At 38.4% G+C, this 22,747-nt stretch overlaps 3 protein-coding genes across 4 annotated transcripts; 1 reads left to right on the top strand and 2 right to left on the bottom strand.

Annotated features, from left to right (window-relative positions):
* Positions 1-1,517: 1,517 nt before the first annotated feature.
* On the bottom strand, positions 1,518-4,741 carry LOC103464413 (uncharacterized). The gene is made up of 4 exons (XM_008408486.3): positions 4,534-4,741; positions 3,144-3,210; positions 2,639-3,039; positions 1,518-2,063 (listed from the first exon to the last, which is right to left on the bottom strand). The coding sequence occupies exons 2-4, from the start codon at positions 3,157-3,159 to the stop codon at positions 2,010-2,012; spliced, it is 471 nt and encodes a 156-aa protein (XP_008406708.1). The 5' UTR covers positions 3,160-3,210; positions 4,534-4,741; the 3' UTR covers positions 1,518-2,009.
* A 1,122-nt stretch (positions 4,742-5,863) lies between these two features.
* Positions 5,864-10,953, top strand: LOC103464411 (cell division cycle-associated protein 7-like). Its single transcript, XM_008408483.3, has 9 exons — positions 5,864-6,015; positions 6,106-6,210; positions 6,402-6,764; positions 7,646-7,741; positions 8,190-8,342; positions 8,511-8,654; positions 9,412-9,561; positions 10,545-10,681; positions 10,770-10,953. The coding sequence occupies exons 1-9, from the start codon at positions 6,004-6,006 to the stop codon at positions 10,807-10,809; spliced, it is 1,200 nt and encodes a 399-aa protein (XP_008406705.1). The 5' UTR covers positions 5,864-6,003; the 3' UTR covers positions 10,810-10,953.
* sp1 (sp1 transcription factor) lies at positions 10,954-18,546 on the bottom strand. 2 transcript variants are annotated; one of them, XM_008408484.3, is made up of 6 exons: positions 18,400-18,546; positions 17,778-17,851; positions 14,595-15,963; positions 13,611-13,752; positions 12,816-13,006; positions 10,954-12,691 (listed from the first exon to the last, which is right to left on the bottom strand). In XM_008408484.3, the coding sequence occupies exons 1-6, from the start codon at positions 18,404-18,406 to the stop codon at positions 12,387-12,389; spliced, it is 2,088 nt and encodes a 695-aa protein (XP_008406706.1). In that variant the 5' UTR covers positions 18,407-18,546; the 3' UTR covers positions 10,954-12,386. The 2 variants fall into 2 exon arrangements, with proteins under 2 accessions (XP_008406706.1, XP_008406707.1); XM_008408485.3 differs by lacking the exon at positions 18,400-18,546 and adding an exon at positions 18,255-18,393.
* Between the last annotated feature and the right edge of the window lie 4,201 nt (positions 18,547-22,747).

Below are 22,747 nucleotides of genomic sequence, written 5' to 3'. Positions count from 1 at the left end.
TCAAAATCAGGAAAACATATAAAAAGAAAATATTCAGTCTATTCAGACAATCATGACAGTATAAATTATTTATTATTGTTGTGGTTGTACATTTTGATGATCTCCAACACTTATGCGACATAACCAAACAATTATTTTAGAATTAAACTTTAATTTTCAGAAAGGTCCTGTATCACAGAAATATGCTCTTTCTGTGATACAGGACCAAAATAGGACCAAAATAAATGATTTAAGATTTAAATCATGTGTGTGAGTGTTTGTGTTTTTTTACTTTTATTTAAATTGTTTAACTTATGTGATTGAATCATACCAGAATGGCGATGAGTCAGCAAGTCTAAACATAGGAATAAAACTGAACACCTATTTCATTAATCATTATCTTTATCAGTGGCGTGTTTGTGTTTTTCTATGTGATAAGAACAGAGATTATAAATGGAAAAACCTTAAAGTAAGCATTCTAAATCAGTGTTAATCAAAATAGATATATATTTTTAAATCGAACATAAAAAATATAAAACAAATGCAGGCCTGTTAGACACTTTTACTGTCTACATGTATAATTAAAATTAGTTTCACTATGTTGTAATTCTTTAAAACAGCATCAAAGAACAGACTGGAAGAAGAAGGTTTACACAGCCGTGCAAGCATGTTCTAATGCAGAACAATTTTATATTTAATATTACCGGACAAAGAGGAAAATCTCAGTGACTAATCTGTTCACCACAGTGATCATGTGAGAAAGGAATTCAGTGCTAACAATGTTTAAATATAATAACGGTTCCCTCTTTGCTGATACTGACCAAGCCCAAAACACTCAAGTCAATACTTTCCAGCTCAGGTCATTGTTTAGTGGTTACAATTTAACTTTTATTACCTGTTTTGTGGTCTGACGAGTTCAAAGTCAGAGTTTATGGCTTCCACAACTGAGGTTTGTGATCCTGAAGGTACAAATGTGTTCAAATTTTATTGTAGGCCTTTTTCTATCATTTACAAATCTTTTTTCCTTCGAGGGTTACAGGAACCGATCTCTAGAAGTCATTGTGCGAGTGGCAGAGCAAAATATGTTATGTCAAGCACGGCAGATAGAGAAATTGAAAGAAATAGCTGCTCAGCATTAAATAATAAAACGATTGCACCATTTTCCTCCATAAAAAAATAATTGTAACATTTAGCTGGAAAAAAGTAAATAATCTTACTGGAGCATATTTTACAATACCCACAATTTACCAAACAGACGGAATTTAGTCAGAATAAAGAATAGTTATATTACTTTGGCCTCTTGATGTGTTGGTCTCTCAAGTGATTCTTATATATAAAATAAAAGCATTAAGATGTTCAATTTGCAAGCTAATAGTCACATCTCGCATGATAAACATTCAGTTAAATGAGACAAAGGTATTTTATCAGATATAAGAAGAATCTGCAATTCACAAAGCAATTTTACCTCAATGCAATGTAATAGAAATTATTTTGTAATGTGAAGTATTGAAACCAAATGGGGAAAAAACACACTACTATGTAGTTGATCAATTTATTTATTTTGAAGTCATGTAGTAATGAGCATACAATCAGATGTTGACAACAACATAATGGCTCCAACTTTGCACTTAGCTGATATTCTACTTAGAACATAAAACTGTTTATCATAACAATTGTACTAATTTCCTATGACATCTTAAAAAACAAAACACGTCATAGTTGCACACTTTTTTTTTGATCATTTACATTTACACAAACGGAGAATTTCTGTACTGCAGTAGCAGAAAACTAATGACCTCACTTTACAAAATGAAGTCCTGTGTCCTGTAAAAGAAATGGAAATAAACTGAATCTCAGAAACTGAAGGTAACAACTACTAGTGTACGTGCTGCTTTAGTGTCATAAATTAACTTTAAAGGGAGTTTATGAAATACTAGTGCATGTAAAAGTGATATGATTTGATTAAGTTTATAAGATCAGTTGCACTTTTGGAATAAGCATGAATGCTGAGTGTTGATCTTGAAGATTCATTAGTCTGAGTCACTGCTGCTGCTGCTACTACTGCTGCTGCTGCTGCTTGAATGCTGTAAAGACAAAAAAATCATACATAACGAAACATTAAAACTATTCATATTACCAGGTTTAAACAGAATTTACAGATGTTTCAATCAAAGTTTATGCAATAAACTGTTACATTTAGTACACAACTGACAATATAAACAACTGGAGTCACGTGAGTCAGAATAACAAAAAAACATAGTTGCAGTTAAATTAGGGCATAAAAAATTAATCAATAAAAATAATCAGTCATACTGGGTGAGGGCAGTGTATTCCTTAATGTCAAAAATTAAGGATGGTACCACTCACAATTTTCGTCTTTACATTGTGTATCAGATTATTTCTTAAAACATTCATTTGAACATGTTGTTTGCTGAGTAATTTCTGCTTCTGGTTTAGATCAGCATATTTTTGTTCAATGTTCCAATAAGCAATTTGTAAAGTTTGTTTTAATCAGATTATAATAACATTTGCACAATGTTATATTCTCTGACCTGGGTGACTACAACAATGTCAAGATGATCATTAAAAAAAGGATCTTTAAAATTTTTACAATGTTTTATTCACAATCACTTCCATCTTAAACCAAGTCAAACCTCACCTTGCCATGTTTGTGGTGTCCATGCTTGTGTTCCTTCTTCATCTTCTTCATCTTCTTATGCTTTTTGTGTCCATGAGCTCCTACAACCATTCCAGGCCCTGGGTGTAACCCACCATGATGAGGATCATTGTGATGGCCCTTGTGGTGGCCCCCTTTGGGAGAGTGGGGATATGGACCTGGATGAACACCTCCAGGAGCCATGGGATATGCATGGGGTCCAGGAGCCCCTGGAGGTGCAATGGGAACCATGGCTGGGTTCATGGGAGCTGGGAATTGGCCTGCAGGGTATGCAGGGTTTGGACCCTGGGGGAACATTCCTGATGCAGGAGCAGCGGGAAATGAAGGGTTGTAGCCTGGAGGGTAGGCAGGGTTTTGGGGACCCATTTGAGGAGGAGGAGGACCTAATATGGAAAAGCAGCACAATTATGGACCTTAGAAAAGTGATCAGATATAACTGGCATCAAACTTGTCAAAAATGTTGTTATGGCTTGGTGTGAAATCCCACCTTGATTTGGCCACATAGTCTGTGTATTAAGTTGCTTAGATGAAGAGTTTAGGTCTCAAAAAACCTCCTGCAAAAGATTTATATTGTTGAGTCTTTGACAATGTCCACATTAACATTTTGCACAATAACTTATTTTAACCACAACTCTACATTCTCTATCCTAATCAAAAACAGATGGTTGTTGAGAAGAAACTGATGGTAAAAATGAAAATGTATTCAAAATGAAAGTTTTCTAGAATGATTTTCCTAAACATACATTCACTAGCCACTTTTAATAATTATCCCTACTTCATTACTTGTCTCTAGAAATAGTGAATCAGTCAATCAGATTGTAACATGTTCACCAAGAGGAAGTTGTGCTGTTAAAAATCTCATAGTAAAGTCAGAGGACAATGAGCAGGCCACAGGTTACAGGTTTGGGAAAACAAGCTAGCAGCAGTCCTCACATCAAACTTTGAAACACACAAGCTACACACCACCAAGAGACAACATCTGTGTGTCACTCATAAGAACAGGAAACTGGGACACATCAAAATTGGACAGAAACAGATTGGAAAAATGCTGCCTAGTCCAATAAATGATGATTGTAGCTGCAACATTAAAATGGTGGAGTCAGAAGTTGAATTTGACAACAGGAAAGCATGAATCCATCCTGCCTTTTGTGGTGGCTTTGTGTTTGGTCTGGGAAATACTTTCTTGGCACACTTTGAATCTTTTGGTACCAACATTGTTTAAGTGACATATTTGGAATTCTATCTTATAAACATGAACCAAAATCTCAGTCGAATGTTTCTGACATAGCTTCTTGAATCAAGCTATGAAGAATTAAGGTGGTTCAGAAAGTAAAAGGCTGTCCATTGTGTTAGCAAGACATACCTAATAAATGGGCCAGTAAGTGTATTATACTTTATTTATGAAGTGACCAGTTAAAAATAAATAAAAGGAATGATTTTGACAAAAACTAAAGAAAATCTGCATAATTTTTAGATCATTATTGTGATTTAACCTCTACCAGATTTCCAAGCACTTACAGACCACAGTGGGTGTTTCCTGTAAAGCATGGTTCTTAAGAGATAGCAACGAGTAATGGCTGATGTAATGGCTGATTTCACCATTACAGTTGCTTTAATGTGGTTAAAAGGATTACAATAAGAAACAGTTTACAAAAGCATATTACCCTTCAAACTGAATGCGGGGGTTAAAACACTCGAAACTGTTAAAACAACGTTAAACAACAAGTTCAAAATAATTTTTCGAATACAGGAAGATATTTGTCTGTTTTGCAAGCAAGACATCCTAAAGTAATTTTAGCCTTCTAATTATTGTAATTCATATGTACTTGATTTGATAGCCAAATATCATGTCTGTAAAAGATATTTTTAAGGTTTACCTGAGGACCTCGTCTCTGTTCTTGAAAAGTTAGAAATAGGAAGGCTTTTGTTTATCTTCCGCATTGAGGCAGCCTATATGCAGCAGGAAGCCACGCCCTCCCTTAAAGGATACGTACGTCGTGTACGCAATGGCAGAAATGCAGCATTCTTGTAAAATAACTGAAATATAGTGAGATGATTCAGCGGATATGAATTACACAAGCATTACTACTTCTTATTTTATCAGAAACCCGTTACATCATATGGAATCATTAGAAACAACAACAAAAACACTTTCCCGTAGTTAGAAAAAAAACTAAAGGATTATTTAAACCTGTGACAGGTCATAGCAATTAGAAGGAGACAGTTGCTGAAATCAGATAAAACAACAGCAAAATAAGTGAGGAACAAAACAAAAGAAATACACTGATAAAGAAAGAAAAATAAAACAACAAAAATACAAATAAAATAAAAAGAACAAGAAACAATGAACTAAATGTGTTTGCTGCAACTATAGGTATTCAAGTAGATAATGTAGATTTTTTTTTACGCTGCTGCCTGTGCATATGTGATTGCACCATGAATAGGGATTGTTCTGCGTGTCTGTGCTTGTAAGTGTGCTCAGAAGTGAAGACAGAAATTGGCAGTAGTAATAGAGGAGGGTGTCACAGATGTGGAGGAAAGAGGAACCATTATACTTAGAAGGAATCCCCTGTGTTATAAGTCTTCTGTAGTAGTCATCATCCTACCCTCCAATCAATGCAAGGTGTGAATCTGAGCCTGCAGGTGTGGCCAGAGGCCAAGTTCCCATGACATCCTCTGAAACTGCACCTCCCTCTGGTTGAAAATGGAGGACTTAATGACATAGCAGGATTCAAATACATAACATTATGTTATATATAGAACTGAACTGGTTAATTGAACTTGAGCTACTTCAAAATCAAAGAAGAAAAGAAAAGAAAAGTCTGAAAAAAATAAAATAAAATAACCTGCTTGCATGAGTGATCACATCCAAGGGTTTTAATCAAACACAGCATTGAGGCTTTCTTGATAGAAAGCAATATACATGCCAAATGTTGATTTGATAATCTTTAGTCCAGTTTAATTTGCAAAGCAAGTCTCCAAATCTATCAGATTGTAAGTACAGCTTTTGTCCACAACCCTCTTGCGTTTTAGAAGTATAAACCTTTATTTTTACATATCTTCTGTTTAACCTCAGAACTGAGGTCAAAGATACCTAAAATATAAATTTAAAAACTGCAGTTTTGAAAATTACATTTTAAATATGTTTTGGAGCCTGTTTTAGTGTCCACGTCTTTCTATGAGGGCGGAGTTAAAACAGGTCGTCAGCAAACAAAACACCGCCCCTCTCGGTTGTGTTCGTGCTGTCCGAATCTTCATAACAAGCGCCACTAATTTCCAATCAGGTTTGAACGACAGGTTTGTCTGTTGGAGAACCTAGCTAAACTGGAGAGGTTTGAACTGAAGTCATGAATCAAAATGTATTTATTTTTTTACTCACTGAATGCCTACTGTATTTAAGCTGAACATTAATACAAGTTTTTCAAGCTGTTTTTACTCTTTATTTACAGGCGGAGTGTGAAGCTGATATGAAGAAACTAGTGGATGTATTTGCAGAGGACTCAGAAAGTGATGAGACATTTGATGGCTTTTCTGACTCTGAGCTCACAGAAACGGTATGTTTTTGCACTTATTGCCAACACACGTAACATTAGGTATGGCATAGAAACTATTACTTGTAATATGTTGACAAATTTTAATTATTCCACGACTAAATCCATTTTCCCTCCTTTTTTATTAATAAATTCGACTGATGAATATATTAGAAATCTGCCTCTTATGACAAATCCTTGCTGTTTGCCTACAGAATTTGGATTTGCATCTTGAATCACAACCTGACTCTTCTCCCATGAAGCTAAAGATCACATCTAAACCACCTGCTGCCTGTCAGCCCTTCAGGCTGAGGATTGCACTTCGATCTGGCTCTTCCTCTTCTTTCCAGCTCTCAGAGTTTGAGGATGAAGAAGAAAATATTGCAGCAAAGAGAGGAGTGAAGAGGCCAAGAGAGCCCAAAAGGTCAAAGAAGGGCAAGCATGTGAAATTTGAGGATGAGGAGAAGGCTGTGAGTCAACCGCATCAGGCTGAGGATAATGAATCAGGTCCTGCAAAAGATGAGTCGGATAATTTCCTGGCCAAGAGAGAGCAGAACATCAAGGCCAACAAAGCAATGGTAAACCAAAAACACATGCCTTGTGGTGACGTTTGTAAATTTTGTATGTTAAATTAAAGAGTTTTCTTGGATGTAGAGGTTGTAATTAGTGCTATAAGACATCTAAGGAAAACATTCACTAAAAATGTGTCAAATATTTTTCTAAATGCACTAAAGTTGAACTTCTGACACAAAAAATAAGTGTTGATACTAGATGTTTGAGTATTTAACTCTGATTGTTTCTTTGATTTGACCAGTTTGTGTATTTTTATTTATATAGGTAATTTCAATATAATCTGGAATCAGATTTCTTTGAGCATGAAACCACCAAAGAAGAATAATCTGAAACAGCAGATTTTTTTCCCTCCTCGTTAGGTTATGAAGATTTTTCAGCTGATTCACATGCAATGAATGCATGTGAATCAGCTGCTTAAGTGGTCATGTCACACATGACCTCTTAAGCATGTGAATCACCTGAAAATCTCTGCCTTAGATGAGAATGACTAAGACGTTTTCTGGTCTGAAGCCATTGGTCACTAGACCTAAGCTGTGTGAACATTATTGTCCCCTGCAGATTTGACTGTAACTGATGGATTGACAGGAGGTTGTGCAACCATAATTTTTACAGTCTGCGCTGTTACTGTGTTAATGGACATGTCTCCTTGATTATCAATTTAACATGTGGAAAATTGCCAAATACAAGTCTAAGTTATAGGGATACCAATATGTGTATTTTATGAATCCTCATGCTTCACATTAGACTAAGTCTTACAATTATGATCAATGAGCCTGCTACACTACAGTTGTCATAATATATTACTTCTTATATCAGTTTTAGGGTTGGTGAATTACGTGCTGGTATTAATTTACCATTTATTGTCTTCATATCAATTTCCCAACAGTTGGCCCAGCTGATGGCAGACCTACAGAAAATGCCTGGAGGAGCTGGCTTTCTTAAGAAAAAAGCAGGCAGACCGATGACAAAAGGAAAAAGCTATGTTAGTATGATGGTAAAAATCATAAATGGACGTGAGTCTTCACTGCTAGTCTTCACAGTTTAGCAGTAGACTGAATGTCTGAGTAAGAGGTGCCTTTATTTCAATAGCACATTTTAAAAACCACTGGGGTAGCCAAAGTACTGCACATTAAAACAGAAATGTGTTAAAAAAAATAGCAAAAAAAAAATATATATATAGACATACAACATGGCAGATGTATTTTAAAGTGCCATACAAGACAATATCACAGTGTGTTGAAAACCAAGGTATAAAAATGTGTTTTTATTAAACATAAAGAACAAACTAAAAGTAGACTTTCAAATTGGTATATATTCAAATAGTTAGTGCTGAATTTGAAATTCAAGTACAGATTTAATAAATTCAAGATTCTTAACCTGAATATTCCTTTGAGACTAACTGATTATGTGGATTCATTTCCAATTTCCAGCACCCGCCTCGCTCTGGTCAAAGTGACAGGGAAACCAGGAGGAACCCAGAACGGGCTTCTCGCAGACAGACCCGCTCTATGGGGGGAATCGAGGACCCTTCATCTCCTCTGGAAGCAGTTGTGGAGCTCAGCTTGGAGGAAGAGCTACTGGAGGTTAGTTAAACAACAAACTGAACGATAAAGTAGTTGGTGAAACCATGTTTGTTTTGCTCTACAGGTTAATTCTGATATTTGTATAATTAACATTGGTAATCAATGAGAGCTAAATATGGTTATTTAGATGTTTACAGAAGTAATGCACACCTTCTCGACCTGTTTTAGGTTCGCCGAGCTCCACGTCGCCGCGGCACTCCACGACCCAATCAGAACAACCCTCACGTCATCCGTCCAGTAGATGACATCACAGAAGACGAGCTGGAGTTGGTGGCTGACAACATGACTGACAAGGTTTACAACAGTGTCACAGTAAGTTCAGTGGTGAACGTAACACTTACAAATTCACTCAAAGTTTATTCCTCCAGTCAGATCTGTAAAGGACGTGTTCATCTTATCATTTGTAAAGATGCAACAAGTCATTCAGCTCTTTAAAATCCAAGTCTAACATGGCTCAGAAATATGTAACATAAAATCATTGATTGCATAAATATTTGCCCCCTTCAAGGCTGCTTTTACTGGATGCACATTTCAATCAGAACTGCACATCTGGATGCTGCAGTTTTGCTCCAAATTTTCCTTGCGAAACTCTTCAAGCTCAGTCAGGTTTTCTTCAAACCATTTCTGTGTAGCTTTAGCTTAATGGCGTGGGTTGTTATCTTGCAGGGAAATAATGGATCATAGTTCTCTTGAAAATGGAAAGAAAATGCCCTCCAGAATTTTCCTCCATTTTGCTTCATTCATTGTACCTTTGCAAGCCTTCCAGGGCCTGCTGCTGAGAAGCGTTCCCACAGCATGATGCTGCCCCCACCATGCTTGTGATGATTTTGTGGTGATGCACAGCATTTGGTGTCCACCCAACAGAAGTGTCTTATCCAATAGCCAAAAACACCAAAGAAACTTTTTCCACTTGACCATGTAGTCTCCAATATGCCTCTTGGCCTAATCCTAAGCCACGTTTCATTGATCATGATTGATTTATAAAAGCAATTAACGGGTTAAATACACAGGTTAACATTTTTCATTGGCACTGCATAAAGTTAATAATGTCTTTATTTTTTTTTGTCAGGGCTCTACGTGCCATCAGTGCCGGCAGAAAACTGTCGACACAAAGACTTGCTGCCGCAATGAGAACTGTCGAGGGATTCAGGGTCAGTTCTGCGGGCCGTGCCTGAGGAACCGATATGGAGAGGACGTCAGGAAGGCGCTGCTTAATCCGGTCAGTGCTCTCTACTGCTTTGGTGTAAATAACATACAGCCACAGGGTTTCCATTTTGATGATAGATTATATTCCATAAATAAAATTGGCAGCTGCAATAAACTCTTATGTTGACTTTGTTATGGTTTTATTTAAGAAGTGGTGTTTACATTCATAATGGAGAAACGGTGAAGAACTTGGAATTAATGAAAATATTAATCGAATTCTTATCAGGAATTGCTTTTGTTAAGATGAGGCAGTAAAAAGATAAACAATGTTTTTCCTTTTACTATTTTTAAAACGTTAATTGATAGAAATTTTTCTGTTGTTGACTGTCTTGCATACCTTTGGTTCATTATTTTGGCATAAAACCTATCTTAAGATTCAGGTCATGAACTGCTGCCCAGAAAAGGGTTGTTCCCATAAACACCGCTTGGCTTCCACACCCTGAAACCACAAATTACCCTTAAATGTTTGGTTGCAAACTTTGGAGGAGGTTTCAGTGACGTTTGTATTGTGTGCTTCTCCTAGTATTTCCATTTGTGCAACTTTATGTTGAAACGTAAGATTTTTCTGCTTGTTGTTGATGCTATTTTTTTTAGGACATCTTTTACTATAAGGCTTCCTGTTCTCATTAGCTTATTTAATTATTTTTATTCTAGGTTTAGATATTATGGAAAAAGTAAAGGGGGGAGTGTAGTCCAACTCTAATCCTTATTACAGTATCAAAAAGGTTAAGGTTTTTGAAGTTACAATGAATGAAGCAAAATAAAGGAAAATCCTGAAGACCATTTTCTGGAGAAACGAGTAGCCAAAATTCAGATTACCTTCCCCCTTTACAGGAATGTAAACGCCCCGCGTGGCTTGTTTTATTACTTTTAAAAATCATTGAGAATATACCATATTACAAAATGCAGGCAAGGCTGAAGTTAACAGCATCATGTAATCACGTTTATTTTTAGTTTGCATCACTTATCCTTCTAAACTTTGCGGCGTCTCCTCAGGACTGGAAGTGCCCCCCGTGTCGCGGTATTTGCAACTGTAGTTTCTGCCGCCAGCGCGAGGGCCGATGCCCTACTGGCATCCTGTTCCCTCTGGCTCAGTACCATGGCTTCTCTGACGTCCACTCCTACCTCAGCAGGTGAGATTCAGACTCCTGTAACCTGATTATGCTGTTAACCAGTTAGAATGGCTAAATATTTAATGTTTTTTTGTTTTTGTTCTTGCAGCCTCCGTGAAAAACTGAAAGACGAGGAGGACGACATGTGATTTTAACTCTGGGTGAACGTTTATTCAGTTTGTTGCATCTTGTGAAGTTTTTCTGTTTTTTTACCATTTTTATAAATTTAACCAAGTTTTCGCTGTCCTGCTTTGTATATTGTGAATAAAGCTAAAGACATGTTCGCAAAGAAATTGGAAAGATTTCCTTTTAATCCAGCTGTTGGCATTTGCAGTAATTGTATAAACATGTTAAAAAATCCCTTATTTAAAAACGGGAGGGGGGTGGCAGGGAAAGGAGGTAAGAGCACTTACTGTCCAATGAGTTGAAGTTTTAAACATGCATTGTACAGGTTACAATTCATACAGAGCATAATTATGAAGGAAAAAACAACTTAGGCAAATACATTCTGACAATGCCTTTTGCTACTCGTTTGAACAAGTAAAGGAAGAGTACACACAGTCGGCCTTGCTGGATGTTTTCCAGTTATAATTTTGGCATTTGCATCACTAGGTGAGTACTTTTAAAAGCTTATGGACCAAAGAAAGATTCCCCAAGTAGTTTTTATAAAAAGGAGCATAAACCTTTGGTCTTGAGCTTGTATATTTAGTATTTAACATTATTGCGAAGAATTCTGACCATACCTGAAAACTGTTAACCAAAGAGGGGAAAACGAACCACTGACATGGCTGTGAGGAAGATATAAGATGGAAAAAAGACTGGAAGATCTGGATCTTATAACATTATATGAAAAGCTTTGAAGTTTACAAATTAAATCTACATATATATATAAAAATAAGATTAAGATTGATTGTGCATAAGATGTACAGACAACAGAAAGGCAATCACCTGCAACCATGTTATATATTCCTGTTTGTGCTAAGAATTTCTGTACTGTTTACTAGAAAAAAAGTATATATACATAGACAATATGCTTTGCTTCTATCCCGACAATAAAGCATGATGGCTTGAATGTTTTCACAAAAGAAGTTAAAGAGTTACTCTCAGAATTTCACGACAAATATGCTCCAACACATTTGTGCTTCTGGCTTCAACAAAATGACAAGTGAAAATTTGCAAGACGTTTTCCATTATTTGTAGACGTTTCATTTTGAGATGATGTGTCGGTTAGCCTGAGGGACATGAAACGTCGGCCTGGGCCGGCCGGTCAGGAAACTCTGAGGTGTCGAAGAAAAAATGGGGCAAAGCTTAAAACGGCGAGAGAAAAAGATCAAGAGTCTGACTTAGTGTCATCTCTTCATTGGAGAACCTCAACAGAATTCCAGCTGTGTTTTCTGTTGCAGCCTTCCACCATTTAAGGCTGCAGATGTTAGTGTAAAACCATTTCCCTTCAGAGGAAATAGGATTTCACAGTGATTTCTGTAGATTGAGATTTTAATCCCAGCTGTCCACCTCAGAAACCTAAATACCACAAGCCTCTACATACAAGAATGCAAATCAAATTTCTGTCTCAGTTCTACAAATTATTAGCATCGGAGAACCCCCTTCAGACCGACACCTCCAAGAGGTTCTGTTCCTGCTGGAACATGCCCTTTGACCCCCCCCCCCCACCCCAATCCCTCCCATATGTCCAAATTTATCGTTCAGCAGCTCTCTCACACCGTTCCTAGTAACTGCTGCCATTGAGCTGGTGAAGGTCCACCTGCATCATGTTGATGCCACTGCTGGCTAACCGAGCAAGGCTTTCTGCAGATAAGGTTTCCATGGTGACAATGGTGTGCTGGTCATTGTTTGAGCCGGCTCCAGCGCTGCTTTCTGTTCCCGCCGACGGAGAAGCAGCATCGGCTGACACGGTGATGCTGTTGCCTGTGACGGGTACTTTCTTGTTCAGGTGGGTTTTGATGTGCTTGGAGAGGTGGTCGCTGCGCATGAAGCGTTTGGGACACTCGTGGCACGCAAATTTCTTCTCTCCTGAAAGTAAGAGGAGGAAAGTATGTTAAAGGGCTGCGCACTGACGGCTGTGCAATTAGAACATCTTAAAATTTGTGCTCAGTCATTTGAATGTAATCCCTGGCCTGGACACTGAACTCCTCACCTGTGTGTGTCCTCTTATGGCGCTGAAGCTCATCTGAACGCGTGAATCGTTTGCCACAAAAAGACCAACCGCAAACGAAGGGGCGCTCTCCTGTGTGCCAACGAAGATGGGCTCTGAGGTGGGACGTCTTGCCGTAGATCTTCCCACAGCCACTAATGTGACAGATGTGCTGCTTCTTCTTATTTGGGTCACTGTACAAAGTCAAAAATGTTTAGGAGTTAATTTTTAACCTGGTCTGATATTTGGAGGTTTGCCTAATCCACTAAAGTGAAAAATCTACAATGAAGTATCTGAGTTTCAGGGTAAAGACTGCATCAACGCATACAGCTATCTAGGGTACGTTAAAATAAACTGACAAGATTATTAATTTTTTCATTTGTTGCATGGCTATTATATTTTAATTAAATATGCAGCAAAATTCATTTTGCATAAAAAACGTCATCGGTTTATCTGAGGTTTAAAAATAATCTCAAATTTCACAAAAGTCCAAAAACCTCCTGGAAATTTACCTCTCCGTCCCCCAGGATTATTAACAGGATTTTCCCCCTTTCTTTAATCACATCTCTACCATGTCTAACATGACCACTAGATGTCGCCAAATCCTTCAGACTGATACTTCAGTTTAACCATTTCTGAAGTTAAGACATTATTAATCGCACTAAATTTTGAAAGCTAGACAAAACACTAAATTGTGATAAAATAAAACTTACTCAAAGGAGTAAAGCACCTTCATACATTTCATTATTGTGTTAACACATTTACCCAAGACACCAGCCATACAGATCGGCGACGTACCGTGGCTCCCCGTCTTTGCACATCGGACAGGTGCAAGCTTCTCTTCGATTTCGTCGTCCCTGAGGTTGAGGGCTTAAATCCTCATCCTCTAGAGGTGCGCCATCCTCCAAACCGTCTCCGCCTGTCTGCAATACCTGGTCCCCTGTAATAAATGAGGAGAAATAATCCAAGTGTAAGGTTGTGAAACCTTCCAGCCTAAATGCAAACAAACCATTTATCAACTTCTAAAAAGGTTTTACTTTTTTTTTTTTTGTGCAGCGATCATTATGATAAAGAAACGTTTGGGAACTACATTTTATTTTTTTTTAACATTTCCTTTAAATGAGAAACAAAAAGATATAAAACAATGATGTTACAGCAACTTAATTCTTTGTAAAAGAATTGTAAATGCTGCACACCCTGTTCACTTTTACCATTACGCAAACATTTGATTATTTTCAGCTCTGGCTGCCTGTGGGTCAAAGTGGTTCATCAGTAGTGAAGCTGCAACCTTGCTAAAAACCTGCTGGTGTAGCCAAACCACAACTGCAGTAAAATATTAAAAAGTGAGTGGAAATAGAAAAAAAAAAAAAAAAAAAAAAAAACCTGACGGCATCATTCACAGTGTGGTTAAAGTTTCACATGAAAACTAACGGCTAAACCGGTCCAACCAGATTTGAGCACCGGATTAGGAAATGCAGAAGCCGTCTTCAATTTTGCCTGTATTTTTATCAAGTGATTTTGTTTTTTTGGCCTAAACCATCTTTTGGCAAAAAAGGTGATTTTTTTTTTTTTTTTTTGCAAAAATCACTTTTGACCAAACTTAACATAGGTCATTATTTTAGCAAGGTGACAACATGACAGTTGGGAACAAAATTATCAAAAATCTCCTGAAAAATTTGTAATAATTCACAAAAATGGAACAAACAAACATTAGTTACAGCATTAGTACTAAAGACTTTTAGAAACTATCCCAGCAGTTTAATACGCTGGTAAATGACGGACCTGTTGTGCTGGTGATGGGGATGGGAACTCCCGGCAGCTGATGCATCTGCAGCCCAGTGCTGCCCAGTGTGTTCAGGTTGATGGTCTGAAGGCTCGGGATCTGCACCGCGTTGACCGGAATCCCTGCAGCACCAGCCGCCCCCTGATTCTGCCCCAGCTGGGGCAGGGACTGCACCGGGGCCAGAGTTAACTGCGTCCCTGTTGGACTCTGGATCTGAATGGTCTGCCAGCTAACCTGGCCGTTAGGGCCCACCGTGCGCAAGAGGATGGGCCCCGTGTTTGGCATAATTTGAAGGTTTTGAAGCCCCTCTTGACTGAGTGTTGGAGTTGCAAACACCGGACCGCCTGGCGTGGCCTGGATGGCCTGAAGAGACGCTCCACCCTGGATGACCTGCTGAGGCTGGATGAGGATTTGTTGCGGCTGCTGGCCGTCTCTGTTGTCCGGCTGAATGGGGACGTTCTGCTGGAACGTGCCCGTCGCCGAGCCGTTACTCTTCTGTGTTTGGGTGGCGCCATAAGAGGATGAGGTCTGCGTTGTAGCAGTGGAGACGGTGGTCATGTACCCCGTCAAACCGCCAGAGGAGGCTGGCTGCTGCTGAACCAGCTGATTGCCTCCAGCCTCCACGCTACCGTTAACATCTCCCCCCGCTGCACCCGTGGCAACAGGCAACAACGTGATGTTTCCATTCAGAGACAGTGGCATGTTTGCCAGGAACTGGGCCTGGTTTTGCAACACACCGTTGCCTAAGCTTATATTTTGTATGGGGATTGCCCCCTGAAGGACGCTGGGCATGGTTATGATGTTCCCCGCGGCGCCGGCTCTGTTGGTCGCAGCTATGATCTGCTGGCCGCTGGGAGAGGACACGATCTGAAACTGCTGCCCTTGTGCTGCAGCGGCGGATACGGCCGGGTCCTGCTGAGCATGTGCAAAATGCAGTGGTTGACCGTCTACTGTCTGAAACTGCGGTATAACTTGGTACTGGATGTTGGGCATCACGCCTGATATAGTGGTAAGCAATTGCTGACCTGGCACTGATGGAGCCTGGGCTACTACGTACTGCTGTTGCTGCTGACCCTGAGTGCTCACAGCTGCTGCTGATGTTGACAGCACCTGTCTGCTCTTGCAGTTGTCTCCTCCGGCCATCACCCCTGACGAGTCAGTGGTGATGGTGTTGGAGCCTGAGGATGCCTGAACATTGAGGGGGACAACCTGCCAACCGTTGGCAGTGGAGGTAAAGACGCCCTGATTTATTTCCAGCTGCTGCTGATTATTTTGTTGCTGCTCGGCTGAAGAGTCGTTCTCTCCAGGGGTGTCGATTCGACTGCACGTAGCGGCCAACAGGGCCAGAGGAGACGGCTGCTGTGAGTCCTGCCAATAGAAAAAGCACAAACATTTAAAGATTTGGATCTTTAAATGTCTTAATCTTTAAAAGATCTGTAGCGTATTGTGTTGCACTGTAACATACACTATGACTGAAATTACCAGAATTACTTCAAGATTTTCTTCTTTCCAGTAAAAATAAAATAAAATTGCCTAATAAGAGGAAAGAAAAAAAAATAGCGACGGAATAGGACATGCAGTCACTATCAAGAGTTGGACATTAAGATATGAACTAAAATCGCAGATGTTAACTTTGAATTTTGGTTTTAAGGAAAAACAAAAACGGCAGATTTTACAGCAACTAAAGCTAAGAAATTTTAATAGTTAATTTTTCACGCTAATCAGATGAGATTTCATCCTACACATCCTGATGCATCTTCCATAAAATCTGACTGCTCATAGAAATCTTCTATTTTACCACCTCCAGACAATCCTCAAGCTTCCTCCACCACTCTTGGCTAGATCTTTTAATTTGTTCTGCAGCTCATAAATGTTCTGTCGTTTCATTTGAAGCTCTCACCGGTAAATAACACACTTTTTCAGTTTTCTACTCTTCAATGTCCATCTCAGATCTTTTAGTCCTTTTTAAATTGGCCACTGTGAGAAACTGCTTTTTCTAGCTAATTCTGCCATGAAGTCCCAGCATCCAGAGTCAGTCTGTTGATGCTGAGCCTGGTGTTTGACAAGTCCCATATAATCCAGCAGCCGGTTGAGAACCTGAGACATTTTGTCCTAAACTACACCATCTTCAGTTGGTATTTGTCTTTGCATTAGTATTTGTGTGCAAGAAAAAAACTGAGTTCGTAGTTTAAAGGGGCGTAGTAAACAGCATGCCAAGAGATTATGTTTTCAGGCAATTTCTCTGATCAATAGTCTTTCCTTTCTGAGCACAAAATAAAGACTGGTGAGACCGTTTCTGGACATTTTGAGCATGTACACACATAAAAAAAATCACGTAGTTCACAAATTAAACTAAACCAAAAGATACCTTACCATCTTTGCAAAAATTTAGATCTTTAACAGTTTAAAATGTTTATTTAAATAGACAAATTCACAGGAGATTGTGGACAAAGTAAGACAAGAAAAAAAACCTGAGACTTAAGTATCAAACAAAACTAATATCTTAAGCAGAATTGCTTAAATAAATATATCAGGTATTTATGCGAGACTGAATGTTTAAAGTAGATTCAATAGCATAAGGATGATAATCAGCTTTTAAAGTTAAGACTCCAAACCTAAATATTTTAGGAAGAAAGGATTTGATTTTTAAATTTACCACAATGATGATCTGTGGATCTGTGGCTTGCTTTGTGTGTGCAAAACCACAGAGAGACACTGCATTAAAATCACTTTCATGCTTACTATATTACAATTGTAGCACTTCTGGTTTAGTTGGTTTTTAAGAGAGAAAACATGGGGGGCTGAGTTTGGGAGGGACCACATTTTTCAGGAGCGGCGGCGGGCTCGGCTTCCCCTCCCCCCAAACCCACCCATCGCCCTCCCACACTTTATTCTGCCCTATAAACTATCACACTCCTCTAGCCACCCCCTCCGAGGCCAGCCAAATGGGCCGAGCGAAACGCACACGAAGTGCCCGGCTAAGACGGGAACACCCCGTGTGGGCGAAATTTACCTGCCCATTCCCCACCCCGGTGACATGTGCTCCGGGGAGAAAAATCAACATCCCGCACAGTTTCAAACACAGACGGATCACAGAATCACTCCAACAACACCCAACACCATCAAAGAGAAAGCCATGCAATTTTGCAAACAGTGCAGCTTTGTGTGACAGGTTAACCTACTTGTGAGTTTGTGTTTCGCTTCTGACTGAATCCTCCACCGCTCTCCACAGCGGCCATTTCACCCTGCTGCTGATCTGCGGAAGAAGAGTTGGAAGATCACCGACTTCTCAAGCGGCAAAGGCACAAACCGAGTAGCATTTAGCAACAAAGTATAAACTCAATCAAATACACTCAAATAAAGTGACTTTTGTGAGGTTTGGATTTGTTTTGTGGGGGTTATAGCAAGGAAACCTACGTCGGGTTGCTTACACTGCCAGCTAGCCGATTAGCTAAGTAATGTGTAGAAAACTCGCTAGGCATTAGCTAAAGTGACCGACACAGCTCCCAACTGCTCGGTAAAACACAGCAAGTTGTCTACATTAAAATAAAAGTGTAAAACGAACCCATAATTATACAGTATGAAAACGAAAACGTTTCTTTACATAAATGTTAGTGGTGTATCCAACAAGTAGCTATAAATAAGCGTCAGTTTCTCACTTTTAAAATGCTTCCAACGTCCGATCGATAACAAAACGATGTCGTATTAAATCTGAGTAAAACACTGCGCTCTGCCGTTACTTCATGGTGGTGATATACATGTACTCTCCTAATTAGGTCACCGAGTTTTTAAAAGTTCACTTACTGCTCATAATTTGAAGACGGGAGGAGTTTCTTTGCTCTTTTTCGGCTTGACAACTTTTCACAACTTCACACAAACTTAACGCCTCCCCCCTCTCTTTGAAGAAGGAACTGTGGTGCGTTCAATTTATTCACCACTAGGTTGCTGGAACAAACTCACTGACCCTTTCCGGTATTTGTTGATGTAAGTTTAGTCTGGTTTCCATTTTGGTTATTTAATCGTAAAGAGATGAAATGGTGAATGAAACCGCTAGTTGTTTCAAAGAATTACACATATATAAAGTTTGTAAATAACATCTTTTTGAGAAACTGAGTTGAATTTTAACAACAACATTTTTGTGACACTGCTGCAAAATGAAGTAATAACTTAAATAACATCTGTGTAATTACATGAAGTAGTATAAAAGACCTCCGAATATAATTCATTATGTATCAATATAAGGAGGACTGATAGTGTCAAAATTAGCAATAAACAGAGAAATAAATAAACGGCTTGATAAACTCACTAATGTGCAAAAGGTCCCATCCAAAAATAAAAACATTCCCAACTTATTTGATTACTCAGTGTGACATAAATTTAAATCTGTGTATAATTTTTAGCACTATTAAATTGACATTAAAATTTAAAGCACTGAAGGACCTACTCAGTTAATATTCACAATTCATTAAAAACAAAGACTGGACAAAAAATGGCACCAAAGGCCAAAAAGACTACTGACCAAAAAGAACACAGGCTTAAACTCATTTGCCAAAAAAAGATCTTGATGATCTTCAAGATTCATGGGAAAGCGTTCTGAGGACCAAGGTGACAGAAACATCATATTTTTAGAAGGTTTGTATCTTGATATATCTGGAATAAAAAAAATACCACAATATTTCAGAAAAACAACATTATACCTACAGTTGAATTTGGAATTGTTAGAAAAATGGTGTGTCAATGTTTAGTGACTGTATCCTGAAGGAGTCAAGTCATAACTTTCTGAACTTAACCCCAAAAGCCCATTATTTCTCAGCAGGTCAATGACCCAAAGCACCACCAACTCCAACTCTGACTTTGGACATTCATGTTGAAAAACACCTCCAACGTAGCTTTATTTAAATCATTGTGCCAAAAGAGTGGAACATATTTTCCCCACAGCAATGTAAAAAACAAAACAAAACAAAAAACATTAGTGATTGCTGTTTTACACATTAAACATAGTTAGTTTTGATGTGTTTTTATTTTATTTTTACCTTTAATTGAACGTTACTTGAGCTATCACTAATTATAAAAGAAGCGCACCTCGTTCTAACTTCCTTTTAAATGACACATTTCATACCGAATTGAAGAGCGTGGAACCGCCTGTGCCAGCGAATCAACCAATGAGATGAAGGAACGTGCATTTAACTGGGCGGGATCAAGCATGGTAGGTTGCGCTCCTGAACATGATTGACGTTTGGTCATCTGTTTTTCCCATAAACAGCGTCACCAGCAAATAATCTAAGTAAATACTGATACGTTTCTTTCTCGATCAAAGCCAATCTTATCATACAAAAGAATATATTTTTTACTGAGACACATCTGGAGCCTTGAACACGGAGGTGGGGAAAAAGGAGGGCGGACTGGCTGTTTGAGTCTTGCCTCCGTGGCTGCTGGCCACTCCCTAGCGGAGGCCGGTGGGTCGCTAAACAGTGTAGTGGCGGGAGGAGTCACCCGTTGAGGAGGAGATGAACCCCCATATCATGCTCACACACACTGGCTGAAGCCGCACTGGGAGTGGAACATTGTCCTGTGGTGGGAGGGCTTTTATCACTATGAGAGGGATGTCAATGAAGCAGCACATGTGCCCATGTAAACATAACAGAGGGTGGAGTGAATCCTCAGTCCAAGATGGACCCACCCCGGTCTGTCTGGAGTCACCCAGAGGCATTACAGGCTGCTGCATATAACAGAATGGTTATAAATACGAACACCCTGACTAATTTGAAACTGGATGTAGTCTAATAAAGTATACATTAATCAGTGCAAAGGAAGTTTATTCAATACCATAATTTGTACATATATCCTCCTGACTACCAGGAAAAACAATATTGTCCAATCCCACAATCTTTGTAAGGTAATAAAAGGTTTTATGCACTTACTTTGTCTCTTCCCATAAAATGTGTTATTACTGATAAATGCAATTTTTATGAATTAGAAAAAGGTACATACAAAAGTCCCACCCCTTCACATGTGGTATCATTGAAAAGCCCTAAATGTCCTCTCCAGATACCAAAAGGAATTAATTCAGTAGAATGCAGGGGGTGGGAGATGTTCAAGTTTAGAAATGTCCTCTACAGAGGACAAAAAGGAACTACTGGTAGTCAGGAGGATATCCCAGCCTGAAGTAATGTACAAAAGAGGACATATTGTAACATCTAATTATTTATATGAAATGATATGAAATACACAGCATTTTATACTTTCATATCACAATTCCTGAGCATAACTGTGAAGTGGAAAAAAAATCATAATGGTTTTTGAAAATTTTGCTTACAAATAGAAAGGGTTCTTGTTTCTCTGATAGCACCAAATAAAATGCAACCAATAGCCTGTAGAAGTCTAGAAGTCACGTTTAGAGTTTAGTCTAGAGTCAGTTTGGGTGGGATTTAATCCCAGTGTAAATGCAACTTTTCTTTGAAGGCCTCAGGTTTTTTACTTAACTTTAGTGAACAAATACCAATGAATACACTTGGGAGGTCAAGGATAAAGTAATGGATATTTAATGGAAAGATAAGTTGTAAAATGATATCTAAAGATTTTAACTTCTTGTAGGGAATGATCTGCAAGTGTTAGCAACTTTGAATCTAATTAATTGTTGACCTCTGACCTTGTGTTTTTCAGATTTTTTTTCCCACATCAAGATAAAAAAAACATTCTGACCCCCTTCTACTCACTGAAAACTTATTCTCTGATTGCTATGTTCACGTGACACAGGAATTTAAAGTTGTGTGTGATGAGCAAGACATTTTCTAATACACCAAAACCGTTTACATTCTTTTTACCCCACTATTTCAGTAGTGTGGGCACAAAAGATTAGCCCATGTAATTTTGCTGTATTCCATATTACAGTATGTCTCAATTTCTAGGTATACCACAAGTTTTGAATAACCTTTGTCTGGATATTAGTCGTGAATCTCAATCACTGCTGCAGAGTAAAAAGTCTTAGACTCTCCAACACACTATGTTCAAGCTGTCCTTTTATGTTTGGGGAAAAAAGACTGAAAAATAAAAATGTTTTCTTGAAGTATGTTTAAGTAAAAGCTTATACAAGCATAAGTTTAAAAATACATGTTGGTAACACCTTCGAGTTTAAGAAAAATGTAAATATACATAGACCAACTGCAGCTAACAGCAGTAACAATGAGCTATTTTGGTGTTACTCTGAAAATTGTATACAAATGTTTTGTTATCCAGAGCAACAAAATGTGGGCAGGGGGATTTTCAGTCAAAATATTACAACTTCTTTGGGGTATTCTGTCTAGACGTGGAGTCAGACGTTAAAGCAGCTCAAAGCTTGTGACCAAAATCACTCAGAAAGGAGGCAGAGGAAGCCACTAGCAGACTGTGGCTGAAATGCAAACAACACTGGAGCAACCCATGTAGCAGAGACTATAAGAACAGAGTGCAACATGGGAATGTCAGGGGAGTTCCACCAAGCTCTCTAGAGAACCCGACATGACCCAGTTAGGCACAGAGGAACCAAACCACAAGCATTCATCAAGTGGATTTATGACATGAGTCATCAATTACTTGCATCAATTGAAAGGCTTCTATGCCTTGTAGATAATAAGTATGAATTTAAAGTGTTACGGGGCAAAGAATAATAAAAATACATAAAAAGTGTTTGAAGTGATTAACTCGTGGTGTAAGCCTTGTTAGAATAAAAAACATCTTCAGTTAAGTTAAATGACTTTTTATTAATAGCCAAAAAAAAGTACTCAAGTAAGTGTCATTACCGGATAACAAATTCAGATGTAAGAGATACATTTACAGATTATTTTCTTTCACAACAAAGGCTTTTAAAACCAATAATTACAGTAGGTAATATATTATATTGTAACGTTACACAAATGCCTGCTGTATATCCACTTGGCCTCTAAATGGCACTTTAGGCTAAACAGATAAAAATATTAGAACCGCAACATTTGTGTACAAACAAGAAGTCTAACTTTGTCTTAAACTGTAAAAATGTGTCTGATGCATTTTTGGTTAAAATATGCTTGTACTTGACTCACCAAGAAACTTCCTTACAAAATCTCTATTTTTGTATGCGAGAAAAAAAACAAAATAAAACAAACAAACAAACAAAAAAAAACTGTTGCACTTTCGG

The sequence above is a fragment of the Poecilia reticulata genome, chromosome 5 (genome assembly GCF_904066995.2).
Source record: "Poecilia reticulata chromosome 5, P_reticulata-male-v2, whole genome shotgun sequence".
Classification (NCBI taxonomy): Eukaryota; Metazoa; Chordata; class Actinopteri; order Cyprinodontiformes; family Poeciliidae; genus Poecilia; species Poecilia reticulata.
This window is presented reverse-complemented; position numbering and strand designations above follow the sequence as displayed.

Bases quoted from the DNA above. Each gene is read 5' to 3' on its own strand.
- LOC103464411 (XM_008408483.3), top strand. The intron at 8,343-8,510 runs GTTAGTTAAACA...GACCTGTTTTAG, and splicing joins TGGAGGAAGAGCTACTGGAG to GTTCGCCGAGCTCCACGTCG. The intron at 8,655-9,411 runs GTAAGTTCAGTG...TTTTTTTGTCAG, and splicing joins AGGTTTACAACAGTGTCACA to GGCTCTACGTGCCATCAGTG.
- LOC103464413 (XM_008408486.3), bottom strand. The intron at 2,064-2,638 runs GTGAGGTTTGAC...TTGTCTTTACAG, and splicing joins GACACCACAAACATGGCAAG to CATTCAAGCAGCAGCAGCAG.
- sp1 (XM_008408484.3), bottom strand. The intron at 13,007-13,610 runs GTACGTCGCCGA...GACTTTGTACAG, and splicing joins TGCAAAGACGGGGAGCCACG to TGACCCAAATAAGAAGAAGC. The intron at 12,692-12,815 runs GTGAGGAGTTCA...TCTTACTTTCAG, and splicing joins CCATAAGAGGACACACACAG to GAGAGAAGAAATTTGCGTGC.